This window comes from Harmonia axyridis, chromosome 1, assembly GCF_914767665.1.
Source record: "Harmonia axyridis chromosome 1, icHarAxyr1.1, whole genome shotgun sequence".
NCBI classification, from domain to species: Eukaryota; Metazoa; Arthropoda; class Insecta; order Coleoptera; family Coccinellidae; genus Harmonia; species Harmonia axyridis.
In genome coordinates, this window is record NC_059501.1 from 44,586,348 (window position 1) to 44,605,737 (window position 19,390).

Below are 19,390 nucleotides of genomic sequence, written 5' to 3' on the forward strand. Positions count from 1 at the left end.
CTTTCAAAATTGGAACCAATTTATCAGCCGATGTGTAAATTACTTTCTAAAGTCACTATTTATTGAAACTGTTCATGACATGAATGATTGATTAAACTGGTATGAAAAATATAGGTACTATTTGTACTCGAGTTTTCTGTTTTTAATTGAAATGCCTTTATACTAGTTTCCATTCTTTTGTTATCTATGTAAAACATATTTTTGGTGAATAAACTTATTATATATTAAATTACATAAATTATTTTGCCCATAACAGCTTTAACTCACTCACTAAAAGCATTTTTGCATGAAATTATTTTTAATTTGTGAATTTTAAAATTTTATTGCATTCTATTATTATCGTTAAGTGGGTAAGAGGTGAAGAAATTCTTGAAGTTACTCTTCTGAATATATTTTTCGATTAAATAATCAGTAAAAATTCTATAAAGCAATTGGAATTTATTAGATTTTTGGATTACTTATTGAAGAACAAAAAACAGGTATAACAATACTTAATTTCAATATGGAATATAAATGAACTATAGATGCAATTCCAAGACTTTGTTTAGCAATCTAATTATAAAATAATTCTCTCTTCATAGATTTATATAATCTTCATGATCACCACTGTCAAAACAAAGATCCAGGTAAAAATCCAAATATCCAGCATTCAAAATAGTGCTCCTTCTACTTTTACCCTTGAATATACTTGAAAAACATTTTGTTTTCTTTCTAGAGTCCACAGTTGAATAATGCTGGCATTTTCAAATAACCAAGTTTCCTCCAGATAAATGAATTTTACATTTTGTTGCAAATATTCTCTGTATTCACCATTGAATCGTACTCAACTTATTATATTTTTCTGTTTATCAATAAAAATTTTCCTTTTATTAACTGTTTTGAACTTGTAACCTATTAAGTTTATGTAATGTTATCTTTGATTGATTAAAATCCAGATGTCAAATTTCATCCAGTCTGATATATTGGTTGCTTTTGGCTCGGCTTTTGGTAACAATCAAATCATTCAATGATTCTTTGAAGGTGAAATCGTATTGCACATGTTTTCTTCCACTAATAATTCAGGTTGTAATGACTTGCCTTCTTCTTTTTTCAAACAGTACTGTGAGAAATACTCAAATAAACTAATCAATGTGTGTTTGAAATTGATACAACTCTAAGTTTCAAAATTTCTTCGATCAAAACCAATAACACAAACAAACTGAAATCTAACCTCCTGTCCATGACATTTCCAATGCCAACCCGAAATCTGCAATTCAACAGTACCAACTTAATTTCGATTTTGCAAAGCCACCCGGGATGTCAATAATTCCTGAATGGACTGTAATTCGGTCTTGATTTTCTCAGAAACGGTAAACGCTATCAAGATGATTCAAAACAATAATGGAAGGTCTTTATCCCTTGTATGTTCGTTAGGTAATAATTTCACTTTAAGGTGCAAATTAATTGTTTTAATGACGTAGAAAGTACGATTTTCAATACCAATTTTGAATAAATTATTATCGCTTCAGTTGACCTAAATTCGAAAATCTAATACAACATGGTCATAGCCTATTTCTTCTTCATTCCAATGATACCAATAAGAAATATATTACATCATAGTTACTCAAAATTCTATGTGACGTTGTAAATCTATTTCAAGTGCCAGAATTGTGAACTAAAAATCGTTGCTCCTCCCTGAGGGGCGTGGCTTGTAGCTATCAGGACCGTCTTTTAGGAAATATATTCTTGAAAACCTGAATTATTTGTCACGAACAAAAAAAAATATTTTGTCGTTTGACAAAAGCCATACGACTGATTTCCATGTTACTTTTTTGAATGAAAAAATTTATTCCTCGTGGAAGGTTTTGGATCCAATCGTCAACTTATTACTTCGGACCGAAGGTTTCGTAAGTTTGAGAAAAAGGAAATATTTGTTATTGAAGGAAAGCGATTTGGATTTAATGATGTCAGGTAAATTATCTTGTTTTTACCATATTTCATATAATACAGAATTAAGGTAGTTCTGAACCTCTCTTTTTTTTTAAACAATTTTATTATCTTAGATTAGGTATTGTACTTTGAAAGTTAGCAAGAAGTGATTTCGTGTAAATTTATTTGATTTATATCAAGATTTTATTGACCCATTAGATAAACATCAGTTGTAAATAAGGGTTATTCGGTACTCTTTTGTGTACGTATTATTTCATTGCTGGACAATTTGACAGTTTCTAGGTCGGTTCAGCATTGCATTGGTACCTGAAAGAATTCAATGTCGAAGTAAGGATTTAAAAGGGTCTATTTTTGTACTAATACCTATATTTCTACTTACTCACTGATTTTATGTAGAAATGAATAATATTAACTATACCTGACATTGAAATAACGCATTTTCAAACTGAAATTCCTATAGAATGGTATTCTCAATTTGGGGTTGAGACATTACTAGAAGTTTTTATATCTATTTGGCCTGTGCAGTTCTCTTTATAATTTTGTTTTTGTGTATTGAATTGAACCTTTTTTGCTGGCAAATATCTTCGGATGAATTCCGAATTTTTTATATTCGGCAATTCATAGATTCTCTGAAAGAACTTTCCAGTCACTCCGTTATTTTTGAATGAAATTCATCTAATATGCGTTTCGTGAAGGAAATAAAAATTGGGTTTCAGTCGAAATTAGTTTTCGTACGTGATATGTGTAGAATTTCGAAAACAATATCTACTTGTCCAGAAATATTTGTTATAAACACATCCACCGTCAGTTCTTGTTCTTCATTTTCACTGTATAAAGAAAGAAAGTTCATTCAGAAGTAGGTAACAGAAAAATCATTCAAAATTTTTCACAATGATCATAACTATAATAATTTCAGAATAAAAGAGTACACAATGAAGAATGTAATGCCTGGGAACAGATAGCGCTGAAATCTATGGACGAAGCCGCATACACCTTCAATAACGGTAGTTTGTGATCGTAGTTGGGCTAAACGCTAAACGATCATATCGAAACTGGGGAAATTATAATTTACTATCCGGAGTTGCTACAATTGTTGTGATGCAAACTGGAAAAATTTTATACTTGGGTGTGAAAAATAAGTATTGCATAATATGTCAAAGAGCTGAAACTAGAAATGAAATACCAAATACATGCTATAAAAATTGGAAATTATCTTCGACAGCCATGGAAGCTGAAGGATTTTGTTCCAGTTTACCTATGTACAACTTGATACAGCAAAATGATTGCCAATTGGGACAGTAGTTGTTACAAAAAAATTCTTGATAGTAGACCTTATAAACATTATACAGTTCAGAAAATAGAACGTACCAATCATTTACTGAGGAACTACTGTAATAAATAATGAGAACTCTCGAAAGCACGTATTGTTCTAGGGCCGTTGAAGAATGTGATCAGCAAAAATATTTTACGATGCAGATCGGGTATATTAAAATCTGTACAATATAGAAAAGGAAGAAACGTATGAAGAGAAAATCAATTTTTTGAAGATGGATCTAAGGCCGGCCATCCACGTACAGTTGAAACTGTCAGTTTCGACTGAACAGTTAAAACTGTCAGTTTCAACTGTGAACTGAGATGTGCACACATGTGCAGTTCAAAGCTTCAGTTTGTTCCATGATGGATTCGAGAAGGTCCGACGATCTGGCGGTCCTCGGTTTAATTTTTGCAATTTTACCAAGAATAAAGAAGAGAAAGTATAAACAGTGGTGCAAGCAGTGGCTACAAAAAAGAAATTTATCTTCACACATAAATTTATTGAGAGAATTAGGAGAAGATCCATTAGATTTTCTCAATTATTTGCGCATGACTGAAACAGTGTACCAAAAATTACTATTATTTGGTCATGAGAACTGCAATATCTCCACATAAAAGATTAGCTGCTACTCTGAGATTTTTAGCCACAGGACGCTCGTATGAGTGCCTGAAATTTTCTACAAGAATATCTCCTCAAGCCGACCTATATAGTTCGATAAAATCGACTATAACCTGGTTATGTTTACGCGACATTGTGATGCGCACCCTTGCTCGACACGAAATCAACTGAGAACTCCACAGTTGAACCCCCACACACTGTCAGTTCAGTTAAACCTTTCAGTTAAAAATATGAACAATTTCATTTCTCTCAGTTGAACTGTTCAGTTGAAAAATTCGAGTTGAACTGAGACTGAAATACCCACTCACGTAGAGTTTCGACTGACAGTTTTAACTGTTCAGTCGAAACTGACAGTTTCAACTGTACGTGGATGGCCGGCCTTATTGATAGCGTCAGTCATATATTTGGTGAACATAAGAATTGTAGTTTTGTGAGAAAAAAGTAGCCGATTAAGACAGCTATATGCAAGATTTGTGACAGTTTGATATAGAGGAGAAAATTATGCAGGCGGTGAGATATTTAGCACTACATGCCAGAAGTCTCATAGAAAATGTAACAACGAACATTGTGGAACAATTCAATGCTATGATCAAAGAGTAGGAGGTAAAATAATTAATTAGGCTTTGAGAAGATGCTACCAAAGTCGTTGTTATCAGCAGTTGTTGCAAAGAATTAGAAAAAACACAATACGCTATACACAAATATATGATAGGTCGTAGTCCAGGACAAACGGTGAAGAGAATGGAACGAAGTAGAATGTCTCCAAAGAGGAAAAGAAGAAGGGGCTCTGCAGGGCCAGATAATAATTATTGAGAAAATTGTGAAAAACCAGACATGGATGAGGAAACATTCCAATTATATAGGGCTGAATTCTTGAGGGGTTTAATCAAAACTTTTTTATTCCATTTAATTCATAAGGGTTTTCAACAATTCAAAAAATGAGGATAATGGTATATCAAAGCATATTTGGATTCTCAATTCGATATCAAGTTAATTATGGAAAGTAGAGAGTCTTTTTCAAAACCTAAAAAAGAGTTCATATTTCTCAACTCTGCTCTTATTATAAAGAATCCGTCTTTACAACCATAATCATAGGTGACCATTTGACAATCATTTCATTTCATCAAAATGTCAAAAATGCCGTCTGCATATTCCGACACGCACTTGTAGAACTCGAGAAAGAAACGAGATCATCCCAATGCGTTACAAATTCATTCAATCTGGGCTAAGGGCCTAATACGTTCTCGATATTTTTACCTCGATAGTCGACGCCCACCCGCTCTTGCCCCTTCACGTTGCGACCCCCCTGCTTCCCAAGCAGTGTGGTGTAAACAGACTCACTGAATGATATTACCCTATTCTGTATTGAAAACCCAAGAGAAATCTTTTTTGAGATTCATGAGTGGTTTCTGAATAATCTATCTATAATAATATAAGGGATGCTACAATCTGAAATAATCTTTTTCTTGCCCTGATCCTTCACATAACACATTGATTTAAATTTTGAAATTATTATCAAGGTGAAATGTCAAACTAATCCTAATATGAAACAAGCTAGTAGTACTTTTAAAAATCCATTTCTAGATGTTTTAATGTAATTTCTTGAAATTCTTTCCATTATTACCAACAATAAATTTCTTAATTCGCATAAAATAATTAAGAAGCTTTAATTTGAATACTTATTCATAGTAACAAAAGGGCACTTTCAATTCAATCTCATCATACAAAATTCTCTTTCATATTATCAAATCACATTAATTGATCAACCTACAAATGAATATAATGATAATAAACAACTTCTATCATATTCGCATCAATGGTCACATTAGTTCTATGTTGTGTAGCCTTTAGAAGACTTTCCTTGGAAATTTTTGCAGTCTTTTCCTTATTGGCACTAGTTCAGTTCTGTATAGTGTGTTTATATTCAAAAATTGGTCTGCAGAAGATTTTGTATATTTTTGTAGCTGTTGATATAATAATACCAAATTTCATCTACAAAGAAAGCTCAATTAAAGACGAATTTTGGAAAATTCTACATATATACCGTTTCATTCCACTCTGCAATTAAAATGGGAAACAACAGAAAACGTAAATTTTGTTGTTGTTTGGAACAAAATAACATCAACGTCAAAATCGTATTTGAAGGGAATTCTCGGCGTTCTCGCGCATGACAGTTACTTTTCATTTAGGATCTTTGGGAGTACCCGTAACTCATGAGCTTCGGGTCCAAATATTTGGTCCGTTTTAGCGTATCCTGAATTTCTCTCCAAGGGCCTGTCCATTTGATATTAGAGAGTTATTGCAACGCACAAATAAGCGATCTTTTATTAAAGGATCCTGTAATAAAGGATCCTCTATCGTGGACGTTAAATGTGAACTATTGCAAGGTGCTTTTAACGAAAGTCAGTAAAGTGACAGATCTTTAAATTTGACATATTTATATTTTGTCACCTTTATTTTGTATTCTGATAAATGAAATAATTCATTTGGTAAAAGTTCAAAATCGAAAATGAAAGAACAAATAGCGTTAGCAATTTTAGCTGGGACCATTATTGAGGAATTGATTTTTCATAATAGATACAGTTGGTGAAGAAAATATATCAAAACCAATTCAAACAAATCGACTAGTTGACTTGGAAAATTTTTACTACAAGTATCGCAATCATTATCGAAGTTTATTTTTATAACTGCAATCTTCATTGTGGAAAATCATGGACACTTCTAAGATAATTTGAATGCACATAAGTGGTTTTATAGAAATAGTTATCAGCTATATGTACAGGTAAGCTATTAGCTGAATTTAACTTAAATTATATATTATATTACCTCAATTCGTTTTTAGTCTACCAATTCGTAATATGGGAGGAGCTGTACCAAACGACTGGGGAATTGGTATTGCTACGTCGATGAGTATTGCTGTATTTTTATGTTTATCTACTCGTAGTATATCTGGTCTCCGATTGGTACTTGTAGTATGGCACTTTGTCAGAATGAATTAGTTTCAATATGGTTGCCAATTCTTCGCGCTTCAATGTCGCTTTAATCCTGGTTCACCTCGTTGAAATGTCTTCCATGCAGGGGCTTCTCTCTCCATCTTTTTAGTTTTTCTTGGCTTGTCTGATGGTTGTATGAAAATTGCTCCTTGTGAAGTTGTAAAGGTGTTGATTCGTCTGCTCCACACAGTATTTTGTAGACCTCTGATGTACTTGTTGCCCGATCTCTGTATTCCCGTAGGCTTTCTATCTGCCCATTAGCAAGATCCACGATGTCCGTTAGACCCCTGCCTCAGACGTTATTTCACTATGTGGCATACAACACTTGTCCAATCCGAATTCCATACCTACATCTTTCGACTCTCTTCTCCACTAGTTTAACCATTATTTCTAGGTGGTTCTAATTGTCTGAGTTTAGTTTCAAATCATCCATGTACAGCAAATGATTCAATCAATCAATCAATCAAATCTTTATTTCCATAAGACAATTATTACATTGTATCGGAAACGTCAAAAATTTTAAAATATAGAAATATCAACAAACTTCAACATAGAAATCAAAAACAATTATATAAACATATATAAAACTCATATTAATGTACAGGACAGTTACAAAAATCTTGCACAGTATGAAAAGTATTCCGCATCAAAAATGCTTTGAGACGCGTCCTAAACATCTTAAGTGTTGAACTGGACCTAATATTTTCCGATAAATGATTGAAAATACGTGGTCCTAGATAGTTAGGTGCACTCTGAGCAATCCTGTATTTTGCAACCTGCCTGTGAATCAATCCTTTTCGGCGTGTATTCATGTTATGAATCTCTTCGTTACGTTTGAAAGAGCTTATGTTGCTATAAATATAACACGAAATTTCAAAAATATATAAACTGGCAAGCGTCAAAATATTGCCGGACCTAAAAGCCAGTGTGCAGGTTTCTCTTCTAGGGATGTTAAAAATGCACCTCAAAATTGCTTTCTGTGCAACAAATACATCCTTTGATTTGGTTGAGATGCCCCACAAGCAGATTCCATATCGAAGACGAGATTCCACTTGTGCATAATAGATACTCACAAGCTGGTCAACATCCAGCACCGCCCTTAAGTTTCTAAACATGTAATAGTAAGAGTGCAACTTCGAAGCCAGACCCTCACAGTGCGACACCCAGTTGACGTGTTCATCAAATTCAACACCAAGAAATTTGACCGTATTCATATTGGACAGGAGTGTATCACCGAGATCAAGTAGTAACTCAACAGACTGTTGTTTATAGTTATGAAAACGAATGACTTGGGTCTTCTTAGCATTTAAATATAGATCGTGGTTGCTGAAAAACCTGCAAGCGGCGTACAACAATTTCTCGACTTCTTCTCTTAAGAACAACGCATTTGTCGAAGACTTTAAAAAGAATATATCGTCCGCATACGCAACAAAATCGTGGAGACTATACTGGCTCCAAATCTATTTATATATAACAAAAAGAGAATCGGCCCCAATATGGACCCCTGAGGCACACCCATACACACCGATTCCTTCTTCGACGTCACCAGTGATATCAAACCATCAACCTTAAACCTCAAAACAACATACTGGCTTCGATTTTCAAGAAAAGTCCTCAACCAGTTATAAGGCCGCCCTCTGAAACCGTAAGATTCTAAAATATTCAATAATTTCTGATGGTTCACACAGTCGAAAGCCCTGTTTAAGTCACATAAAATTGCAGCAGGGCACTCGCCATTATTGAGAAAATCGACAAGTGTATTATAAAAATGCAATAAAGCCGACTGAGTGGACTTACCACTGCGAAAACCATGTTGTGTGGAATTTATAATATGATGTTTGTTTATGAAGTCTAACATTCGTTCCAAAAAAGCATATTCAAAAATCTTTAACAAAGTTTGTGGTACGGTGACAGGTCAGAAATTCTCAATTGTGTTCATTCTTTTATTTTTTGAATAGGTGTAACTTTTCCCAACTTCAATTTTGAAGGAAAAACACCACATTCGAATGACATATTTACGAGGTAAGTTACTGGTTTTATGATTATGTCTAGAATATTTTTTATTACAAAAGCCGGTATTTCATCCATACCTGAAGATTTTCTACTCTTAATTTTTGTTATTAGTGTATTATAAAGTTCAGTTTCGCTAAAAGGTTGCAGAAACATAGAGTGACAGTTGAAATCATTTATAGGCACCACAACTGAGTCATCGGAGGCGTCAATATGTGACACAAGAAGTTTTGAACTTTCTATAAAATAGGAACTGAAATTATCAACGACAGCCTGAGGCTGATCAATCAACTCACCTTCTCTAGTAATAGTTATATTTTTTTGTTCATTTCTTTCATTCGTTATCTCGGATACAACATTCCATAGGGCTTTAGAATTATTTTCAGCATTTGCGATTCTATTCTGGTAGTATCTTCTTTTGGAATTCTTGAGTGATTTCACATGATCTTTTTTTGCCTTTTTATAAACATCCGCCAAAGAAACATCAACCTTCTTCAAATCGAACAACCGCTTTAATAGGGCGCTAGATTCTTTGATGTCTGAATTCATCCATCCTTTGTCGTTTTGTTCAACGTAGTATTTCTGCATTGGAAAACACAAGTCAAAATTATAAAGTAAGATATCATAAAATTCGTTAAATGCCTCCTCAAAACAATCAACATGATAGACCCCAGTCCAATTTTCCTTCTGCAATGCCTCCCGAAAACTACTTATATTGGATTCGGAAAACAATCTTCTAACTTCATTTATTGACCACTTTTTATTCTGAGTGTCACCTGTAGGCTCGAGTAAGATTGCACGATGGTCTGATAAGTCATTATCAAAAACAAAACAAGTATGCGGGCCGCCCGCAAATATTGAGTTGAGGGTGGTAATATTGTAACGTTTTTCGGCTAATTAAATCGGTACTTCTGGCTAACACTAATTTATTTCAGGTACACAACTATAAATAACTATTTACAGATGATTTATTTCAACTATTACACTAATTTATTTTCACTACTACATTAATTTATTTCTACAACTTATATCTAATTGAGTGTACGGCACTGACCGCTGTTTCTATCGCACTGCCCTGCTCTGCGGCTTCGATTGGTTATATACCGCTCGCATCTCTCTCTAGAAGCGTCTTGATCTTTCTATCCAGTTCTCGGTGCTTCCGGTACCTTCTAGAAAGAGGCAGTGGCGTAGGGCTTGCGAATTCGTTACACTGCCCCCTTCCTAGGATGTTCAGTCCCTGAACATATCCGGCGCAGTGGCTAAATCTACAGGATTCTCCGTTTCTGCAATTTCCTTGTTCACAGAAATAGCACCTAACAGTCTTCTCTTGAACTTTGAACCTCTCCTCAAAGTCGCAATACCTCCCGATCAGATCTTCCAGTTTCTCTTCCTTGAGAGCGTCGTCCCTCGTTATCAGCCAATTCACGAATACGGACACCTCCTTCTTGAATAACTGAACGTCCAGGTTCTGATCGCAGATATCCTTTCGCTTCTTCCAAGTCCCTAATCCAAGCTTCAGGATTTTTAACTTCTCGGCAATTTCTTGGTTAAAATAACCTCGGGATGGTTCCAATTGCTGCAAGTTATATTTCTTCCTCTCTGCGCACACAACAAGATATTTGTAAGCTTCCAGCGTATCTTCCCTCTTGCTGTCAATGTGCTCATTGGTTTCTGGGAATTCCTCGACAAGTTTCTTGGCTTCTTGCTCTCTAAAGTTCGCCTTGTCCTCGATCACTTCCAACTCGTCTTCGAAAGTCTGAGGTTTTCTGAGCAAATCTTGGTTACTTTCCGGGTCTTGGCTAATGGTATCGTAGCACAAGTCAACCTCTTTCTCGCTTATCCAAGAGATTATTTCTTCAGCTCTTCTATCGAACATATGCACCTGTTTTGCTCCGACCAAGAGTTCATTCAGACCGTTTACCAGCTCCAAGAGATCCTTCCATTGAGTCTGGACCCCAATCATCTTCTCCTGGATCTTGGCGCTATATCTGCATTTAGCTTCTATCAGAGCATTTCCACTGATTAAACATGATTGGAGCCTTGCCTCGCTATTCATTAAACTAGCGTAAAAAGTGTCGAAGGCATGAATTAGAAGTTCCGCATGCTCGACATCAACTCCATGCTTTTCAATTTTGGAATTGGTCATCTGGTCCTTGATCCATTCTTGGAGCTTGGTGCACTCTTGGAGGAATCCGAAATACTGGAAGGCTTCAGAGAGGGATACTTCACTCTGAGCCACTAGCTGACGTAACTTCTTGTACTCTTGCACTATTTCTTCCTCTCTTTTCTTGATGTTATCTGCATCGTAGTGCTCTCTTTTCACAAGATTGCTACACCTCTGAGATAATTTATCGATCGTTTCCTGGTAAGCTTCAACTTCAGCAGTTATTATACTCAGCTCTCCCTGCAACATCTGAATGGAAATCTCATCTCTACCAACCTCACTTGTTGCCAACGCCGACAACTTGTCATCAATCCAGGCCTCAGCTTCTGAACTCTCCTCGTAAAACTTTTCCGATTCCAGGGCATCTTGCAACCTCAACATCTTCAGACTGGCCATATCCTTTACCATCACAAATCGATTCTCCAATTCCTTCACCTTCACACTGATATCATTGGAGAACTCATGACCGGATCTCATCATGTTGACCGCCCTATCCATCAAACTCTTTACGATGTGTTCCCTCGAGTTCAGCTCGACCTCCAGCGTCCGATACTTTTTCTGTAAGCTCTGGACCACGGTAAGACTGATATCCAGGTCCAAAGACGCTGCCAGCGATTTCCTGTCGCTGAACCACTGTACCTCTCCGTCTATCTCGTTGATGCTCTCGTACTTCTCTAGGCGATGTTGGTAGTCATTTTCCAGAGCGGGGTGGCATCTTAGGATGTTGTTGTCTGAAGCCAAGTCGTTTCCGAAATCGTTACTAACTTGAATCTCGACTTCACCTAGCCAAACCTCAAACTCTTCGACGGACCTCCTGAAGAGCAGTGCTTGATATGCCTCGTTCAGCTTTTCCCGTTTGATCTGCTTGAGTTCCAACAGTCTCTTCCAATCCTCTTTGATTTCTTCCAGCCTTATGACTATTTCATCTTTGGCATAGTGATTCGAATGTAGTAACTGTTCTCCCTCGTTTATTACGCTTTGCACTCTTTCATCGCTGTCCATAACCTCTGCCTCGAATGAAGAATGCTTCTGGATTTCACTTTCCAGGTTATGAGGTTCCCTATAGCTCTCATCTGCCGCTATATGAAGCTTTTTATTCAACCAGATCTCCACGCTGCAAACATTCTTCAGGAATTTCTGAAAAGCCCTGTATTCTTCTAGTTTCAGTCTTCTGGCTCCCGTCATTTGCAAACGTTCTTTTTTTCTATCTGGTATAGCTTCCATCATTTTTGACACTTCCTGATTATTCTGGTTCCTTTCATGGTCCTCCAGTTCCTTGGATTCAACCTCATTCCTAGTATTCTCTAACCTTTTCGTGTTATCCATCATTCTTCTACAATTATCCTTTATTTCATTTCTACACGATTTGAAACTTTCCTTTATTTCTGTGGTATAGTCCTGCACTTCCTTGGTCAGTTGTTCAAAAGCTTGCTTAAAGAAATCCAAGGTTGTCTGATCCATTATCCTTGACTGCGATTCTCATAAATGGCATTCAAAAATATGGTCACAAAAATGTTCACACTACTGTCCACAGATATTTTGACGAGAATGTCCACTAAACAAATGTCCACGATAATGTCCACAGAAATGTTCACGATTTAATTAACTCTCGGTTCGAAAACACACGCGAACCCCACACCTGACACCAATTGTAACGTTTTTCGGTTAATTACATCGGTACTTCTGGCTAACACTAATTTATTTCAGGTACACAACTATAAATAACTATTTACAGATGATTTATTTCAACTATTACACTAATTTATTTTCACTACTACATTAATTTATTTCTACAACTTATATCTAATTGAGTGTACGGCACTGACCGCTGTTTCTATCGCACTGCCCTGCTCTGCGGCTTCGATTGGTTATATACCGCTCGCATCTCTCTCTAGAAGCGTCTTGATCTTTCTATCCAGTTCTCGGTGCTTCCGGTACCTTCTAGAAAGAGGCAGTGGCGTAGGGCTTGCGAATTCGTTACAATATTATTATTGCCTCTAATGTTGAAACCCTTTTCAGTAGCGTTCTGCTGTTTAGAGAGTGGGTTCAGCGGCAAGCTGAACCATAAAGTGCTCAATGAGTCTCCTTAATTGTAATCAGCCTGATTTTTAAGTTTTCCGTGGAAAACTCGATGTTCGTTTTCCAATTGACCATTGCAAGCTTTAAAAAATTTGTTATAATTGGATCGATCTTGTATATTTCCAAAATTTTCGTCAGCCAGCCATGTGGAAGTGAGTCGAAAGCATTTTTATAATCGAAATAAGTCATGAAAAGGTTCCTATGTTTCTTGAAGGCTTGGTTGCATATGATGGAATCTCTTTTACCATATGTTCTTGCGATCCTTGTGCGTTCTTCGAACATCCTTTCTGCTGTGTAGTTATTATTTTATTTTTTTCTAAATGTTTGTGGATACGAGATGATAAACATGATATGATAATTTTGTATATTGTTGGTAGGCATGTTATAGGTCTGTATTTTGATGGATCCAGTGTTTTGAAAATATTTCGGTATTAGGTGAATGATACCTGTTGTTAAAAATGTTGGCAATTTCTCTTGGATTATGTATTGTGCTATATATGGATTCGACTAGCTTGCCGTGCAGACATCTTCAACCAGAAGTTGTGAATTCCATTCTGGGCCTGGGGGTGTCAAATTTATTATTAATGTATGGAAGGAAATAATATCTATTTGAGATTTGAATTATTTTTATTTCTACTGAAACTTTGATGACTATAAAATTTTGATTGTGAAAATCCATAACAAAATCCCCCAAATTTGTTGACACTTGACAAAATTTGAAAAAATGTTGGCAATGGAAACAAATTTTATCTTCTTTCCGTTTTTTTCTTCTTTCTGCTTTGTACTCATTTCTTTCTTTCATCAAACTCCTTTTGTATTTCTTCATCCTCCATCTTTTTTCTCCAATATTATTATTCCGTTGAAATTTTTCCCACAAATATTTTACGAAATAAGGCAGAATGGTCTCCAATATCCGATAACGGATTGGCACTATCAAGAAGAAGATTTTACGAAAACTTCTGTATAAAATGTTCTACTATTCCTGCCAAATTCTTGTATATAATCTGCATTCAATAAATCACTTGGCTTTTGTATCTTTGTATTCCTGTTCTGTATGAAATTGTTCAATTTTCATTATATTTTCTTTACAACTCTCCATTTCATCCTTCAATTTCTGCATCGTTTTATCAAAAAATTTTAACTTTTCTTGTTTTTTTCAATTTTCAGGTCAATATTAATTCTTCTTTTACGTTGTAACTCTATTTTTTATAATACTCATCTTCAACTTCAATAAAATTATTCTCCGTTACTATTTCATTTACTTCTATTTTTTGTCGATTTGTTTTGAATGTTCTTTGATTTCGAGTTTTAATTCATTGGTATGCTGCCTTATCAAATTTTCGACCATTGCCAGAAACATATCAATTTTGATTGGTTTATATTTTTTTGAAGTCTCCATCTTTTCACTCTCCTGATTTTCATTGAGTGCCTTACCTTCTTCATGATGTTTGGTTTTCAATTCCATTTTATGAGCTATTTATTATGTTTGAATTAGGTAAAAATAATAACTGAAAAAAATTATCAAAACTTATTGAAATATCATATGGAAATTTGGTAAGGCTAAAATTTCATTTCAGACCCACATTGGGCGCCAATTATTACGGATCTCTTCGAATTGAATTTTGAAAATTTTCTAACATAGATCGAATCAAATATAAAATTCCACTTGAAGAAACTCTTTTCTCTCTTCTCTTTGCTCATCAGGAGCAACAGGAGTGAAAATTTCATGAACTGAAGAGATTGGAGATGTCAAAATACACTCTTATAGCTATTCAAAAACAAAACGGCGATTATCACGGTGATGAAGTGGTGCAGAAATTTTCAAAATACAAAAAAAATTTCCAGAAGTATTTTAGGAAACTTGAAATTCATAAATATAATTCTTATTTCAGAAGTTTAAAATTCTAAAGGCAGACCGGTACGTCAGCTCCGTCGACCTGACAGACAGTAAAATCTTTCTCCCCCCCGAGTATAACAATTCAGGTTGGTCCAGATAAATAGTTCTAACCTTGTATAGGTACCGAAAATTGTTAATCCATTAATTTAAATTCTTTTGGATATTTTAGTGAGAAGAATAAAATATAACTATAGTTACCTACTTATCTATACCTACTAACACGTCACTCAATAAATAAGAGGCCTGGTGCACATATGGCACCGCCATTCAACTTTTTTCTCATTATCTTTAAATCATGCTTGTCAAAATTTTTGAACATAGAGTTATATCTGGAATGAGATGTTGTGGTTGAATAATGCCGCATTTGTTGTTGTTTGAGAAATGGAGTTTCGTGTATTGATAAAACTATTTGATGGGAAAAATGTTCGAGCAAAGCAAGGTTAAAAGGTGGTATTCTAATTTCAAATTTGGCGCTAACGAAGAAATAATTGCTAAGATTGAAGCCTATTTCGAAAGTCAATAAATTTTTCTACGAAAAAGGTATTGAAAAGTTAGGAGAGCTTCGAAGTACAGGCGTCATTCTTGAAAGTCACTTAGTTGACGAATAAAGTCATTTTTAATTTTGAGAAAAAAAGTATTTGCTATTAGGGGTCCGGTATTTATTGAGTGAAGTGTTACTTACCCTTGTAAAAAATTTTACCTGTGCTGTTGTTTCTTGATTTATTTTATATTTTTCCTAATAGTATATGTACTTTCTGTACTGTAATTTAACTGTAGCACTTATACTAATTGTCTTTCGTCTGATAAGAGGTTTGATTTACCACCTATCAATTTTACGCTCAAATTCTATTGGATTATATTTCAATAAAATCAAGTTAGATACTCAACGAGCAGTAAATCGGTTCATTCAGTATCTACGTATATAGTTACGTTTGAGAATTCCGTAGTATTGTTCAATTACAGTTATTAAAAACCAAATGTTTATTCACATTTCAATATACAATAAAATGAACAATATATTAGAAAGGCCAAACGTGCTTTTTCAAATGTATAAATAAAATCATTTTTATTGCCAAATATTGCCAATGAAGAGAAAATTCACGTTTTAAAATCACACAACCGAACAAATACTGGGTATTTTGCAAAAAAATTTAAAATTTTTCTAAACTTCACTTGTCATTCATTCACCCTCATCTGCTTCTTCCTCCTCATCAAATTCACCTTCTTCTTCAGCTGTGGCTTCTTGGTATTGCTGATACTCTGATACTAAATCATTCATGTTGCTTTCAGCTTCTGTAAATTCCATTTCATCCATTCCTTCTCCAGTATACCAATGTAAAAAAGCTTTCCTTCTGAACATAGCAGTAAATTGTTCGGAAATTCTTTTGAATAATTCTTGAATACAAGTAGAATTTCCAATGAAAGTGGAAGACATTTTCAAACCTCTAGGCGGAATGTCACATACTGCCGTTTTGACATTATTAGGAATCCATTCGACGAAGTAACTACTATTTTTGTTTTGAATATTCAACATCTGTTCATCGACTTCTTTCATTGACATTCGTCCTCTAAAAATAGCCGCCACGGTTAAATATCTTCCATGCCGAGGATCACAAGCAGCCATCATATTTTTGGCATCAAACATTTGAAGTACCAGTTCTGGAACTGTAAGTGCCCTGTATTGTTGACTGCCACGTGAAGTTAGTGGAGCAAATCCAGGCATAAAAAAGTGCAGACGAGGAAAAGGGACCATATTAACAGCCAATTTACGCAAATCTGAATTGAGTTGCCCAGGAAAACGCAAGCAAGTGGTCACACCAGACATTGTAGCAGAGACTAGATGATTCAAATCACCATAAGTAGGGGTAGTTAACTTGAGAGTTCTGAAGCAAATATCATATAGAGCTTCATTATCGATACAGTACGTTTCGTCAGTATTTTCCACTAGTTGATGAACGGAAAGTGTAGCATTATATGGCTCAACAACAGTATCTGATACTTTAGGTGAAGGTACTACAGAGAAAGTATTCATAATCCTATCAGGATATTCTTCACGAATCTTAGAAATAAGTAGAGTACCTAGACCAGACCCTGTACCTCCTCCCAGAGAATGGGTCAATTGAAACCCTTGCATACAATCACAGCCTTCTGCTTCTTTTCGAACAACATCCAGAACTGAATCAACCAACTCTGCTCCTTCTGTATAATGTCCTTTTGCCCAGTTGTTTCCAGCTCCACTTTGTCCAAAAACAAAGTTATCTGGTCGGAATATTTGACCGAAAGGACCCGACCTAACAGAATCCATGGTGCCTGGTTCCAAATCAACAAGTACGGCTCTGGGGACGTATTTTCCTCCGGTGGCTTCGTTGTAGTAAACGTTTATGCGTTCGAGTTGTAAGTCGGAATCCCCATGATAGGTTCCAGTTGGATCAATTCCATGTTCATCAGAAATAACTTCCCAGAACTGAAAAATATATCATTCATCAATTATTTTATTTCATTGAAATGACGATTTCAGATTGTTACTAGATTTTTATCCTATATGAATTGGAAAAGCATATACAGGGTGTCCCGGGAAGAACGAATGTCATGAATTAAGGACATCATGGAGGACTCGTATCAAGAGGTTTCAATCGCCTGAGTGCCTTCGTTTGAGATACATAGAGTTCACCTTTTGGGTGAAATTTCACAGATCAATAACTTTTTTACTAATATTAAATCAAATATAAACGAGACTTTTCGCCATTCAGGCACGATAGAAGAAGGAAGAACGTTCCTGCTTTGTTTGTTGTTGGGTAGGTTTGTCAGGAGTAGGGTAAGCACGTGGGCTTAACTCCTCGACCTACTCATTGTCCACCGTGACGATGTCGGAGGAAGAGGTACCTCCGTCAATTGCGCAGTGTTGTAGTCAAGTTCTTCAGGTGTATTGGCGTCTTCTTACACGATTTCAGGAACAAAGAGATCAATTTCTCACTCACATCATCACCTGTGATGAAACATGGGTGCACCACTACACCCCAGAGTCTAAACAAGCGAGTATGGAGAGGAGAAAACAAGGAGAACCTGGACCAGTGAAAGCCAAGTCACGTTTGTCGGCAAGCAAGGTTTTGGCTACCGTTTTTTTTTTGACCAGCGTGGATTGCCGTATCTCGATTTTTTGCACGAGCGCAGGACAATTAATGCGGCCTTCTACTGTGACGTTTTGAGTGAGGCCCGACTTGCATATCGCAGCAAAAGACGAGACCTAGCGATCAGAGAATAGGTTCTTTTCCATGACAATGCTCGCCCCCATACAGACCCCTTGACTAGGGAAAAATTGAAGCAACTGGGGTGGGAAATAATGGTACACTCTCCTTACAGTCTAGACCTGTCACCCTGTGACTTTCATGTGTTTGGCCCTCTCAAGGAAGCTTTGGGAGGCCAAAGATTTGATAGTGATGCTGAGGTTAAAACCTACGTGCGCAATTGGCTGCAGACACGGCCTGCATCTTTCTACGTGGAAGGAATTGGAAAGCTGCCTATCCGCTGGGAAAAATGTGTTTCCAAATCAGGAGATTATGTAGAAAAATAAACTATATTCTTTTTTGAATTTAAAATAAAAAAAAATTAAAAAAAAATTAAGTCTCGTTTATATTTGATTCAACCTCGTATATTTTTTTCAACATACATCTTACAGACATCTGCCAGGCCTCGGCAATTGGTATGTGAGGCCAGGCAATTGGTATGTGAGACCATCACTTGAGTTTTTCAACTCATGTAGAAAAATTTCTACATACATTGCCAGTTGTACGCTATGTAGAGTGTTGGTATCAGTAAGATCAATTAATAGGACATTACTATCCAAACAGGATATAGGTTTTTACAAAAATTGTGTGATAGTTCCACATAACAATTGAACGAAGTAACACGTTATTTGACAATTCTAGCACCAGCTTACTACCCAAACAAAAAAAAGTTCAAATTTGCGTAGCTAGACTTGATATCATTGTAGTGTGTTATACATTGTTGAATTCATAGTTTTTAGCATCCGATAATATAACGTCCATAAAAAAAAATCTACTATTCATTAGAATCTCTATAACGGATATAAAGACTGATCCAAAAAACTAGCGAGTTTGATGGCATCTCATTACCCTGAGGCTCCTAGGCCTTGGGAAATTATAAGTTCTGATTTAATAGGACCGCTTCCAAAATCTGAGAAAGGTAACTCTTACATCTTTGTTGTTACAGATTATTTCAAGCAAATTCTGTCTCAGATCCCTATGACAAAAGCTACCTCGGCAATAATTTGCAATGTTCTAGAGGAGAATGTGTTTTTGATATTTGGCTTACCAAGAGTGATAATTGGCGATAATGGGCAACAGTATAATATCATAATATAATTT

At 35.6% G+C, this 19,390-nt stretch overlaps 2 protein-coding genes across 3 annotated transcripts in view; both read right to left on the bottom strand.

Annotated features, from left to right (window-relative positions):
* Positions 1–6,582: 6,582 nt before the first annotated feature.
* On the bottom strand, positions 6,583–13,007 carry LOC123671211 (spectrin alpha chain, non-erythrocytic 1-like). Its single transcript, XM_045604936.1, has 2 exons — positions 9,162–13,007; positions 6,583–9,104 (listed from the first exon to the last, which is right to left on the bottom strand). Exon 1 carries the CDS (start codon positions 12,488–12,490, stop codon positions 9,962–9,964), a length of 2,529 nt encoding a protein of 842 aa, XP_045460892.1. The 5' UTR covers positions 12,491–13,007; the 3' UTR covers positions 6,583–9,104; positions 9,162–9,961.
* Positions 13,008–15,971: 2,964 nt separating this feature from the next.
* The window catches only part of LOC123671212 (tubulin beta chain), a 71,492-nt gene continuing 68,073 nt past the window's right edge, over positions 15,972–19,390 (bottom strand). For both annotated transcript variants that reach the window (XM_045604937.1, XM_045604938.1), the window contains exon 2: positions 15,972–17,469. In XM_045604937.1, coding sequence (XP_045460893.1) covers positions 16,186–17,469 — 1,284 coding nt within the window. In that variant the 3' untranslated portion in view covers positions 15,972–16,185. The remainder of the gene's footprint in view (positions 17,470–19,390) is intronic.

Coding starts and splice junctions, on each gene's coding strand:
- LOC123671211 (XM_045604936.1), bottom strand. CDS start 12,490: ATGGATCAGACAACCTTGGATTTCTTTAAGCAAGCTTTTGAACAACTG.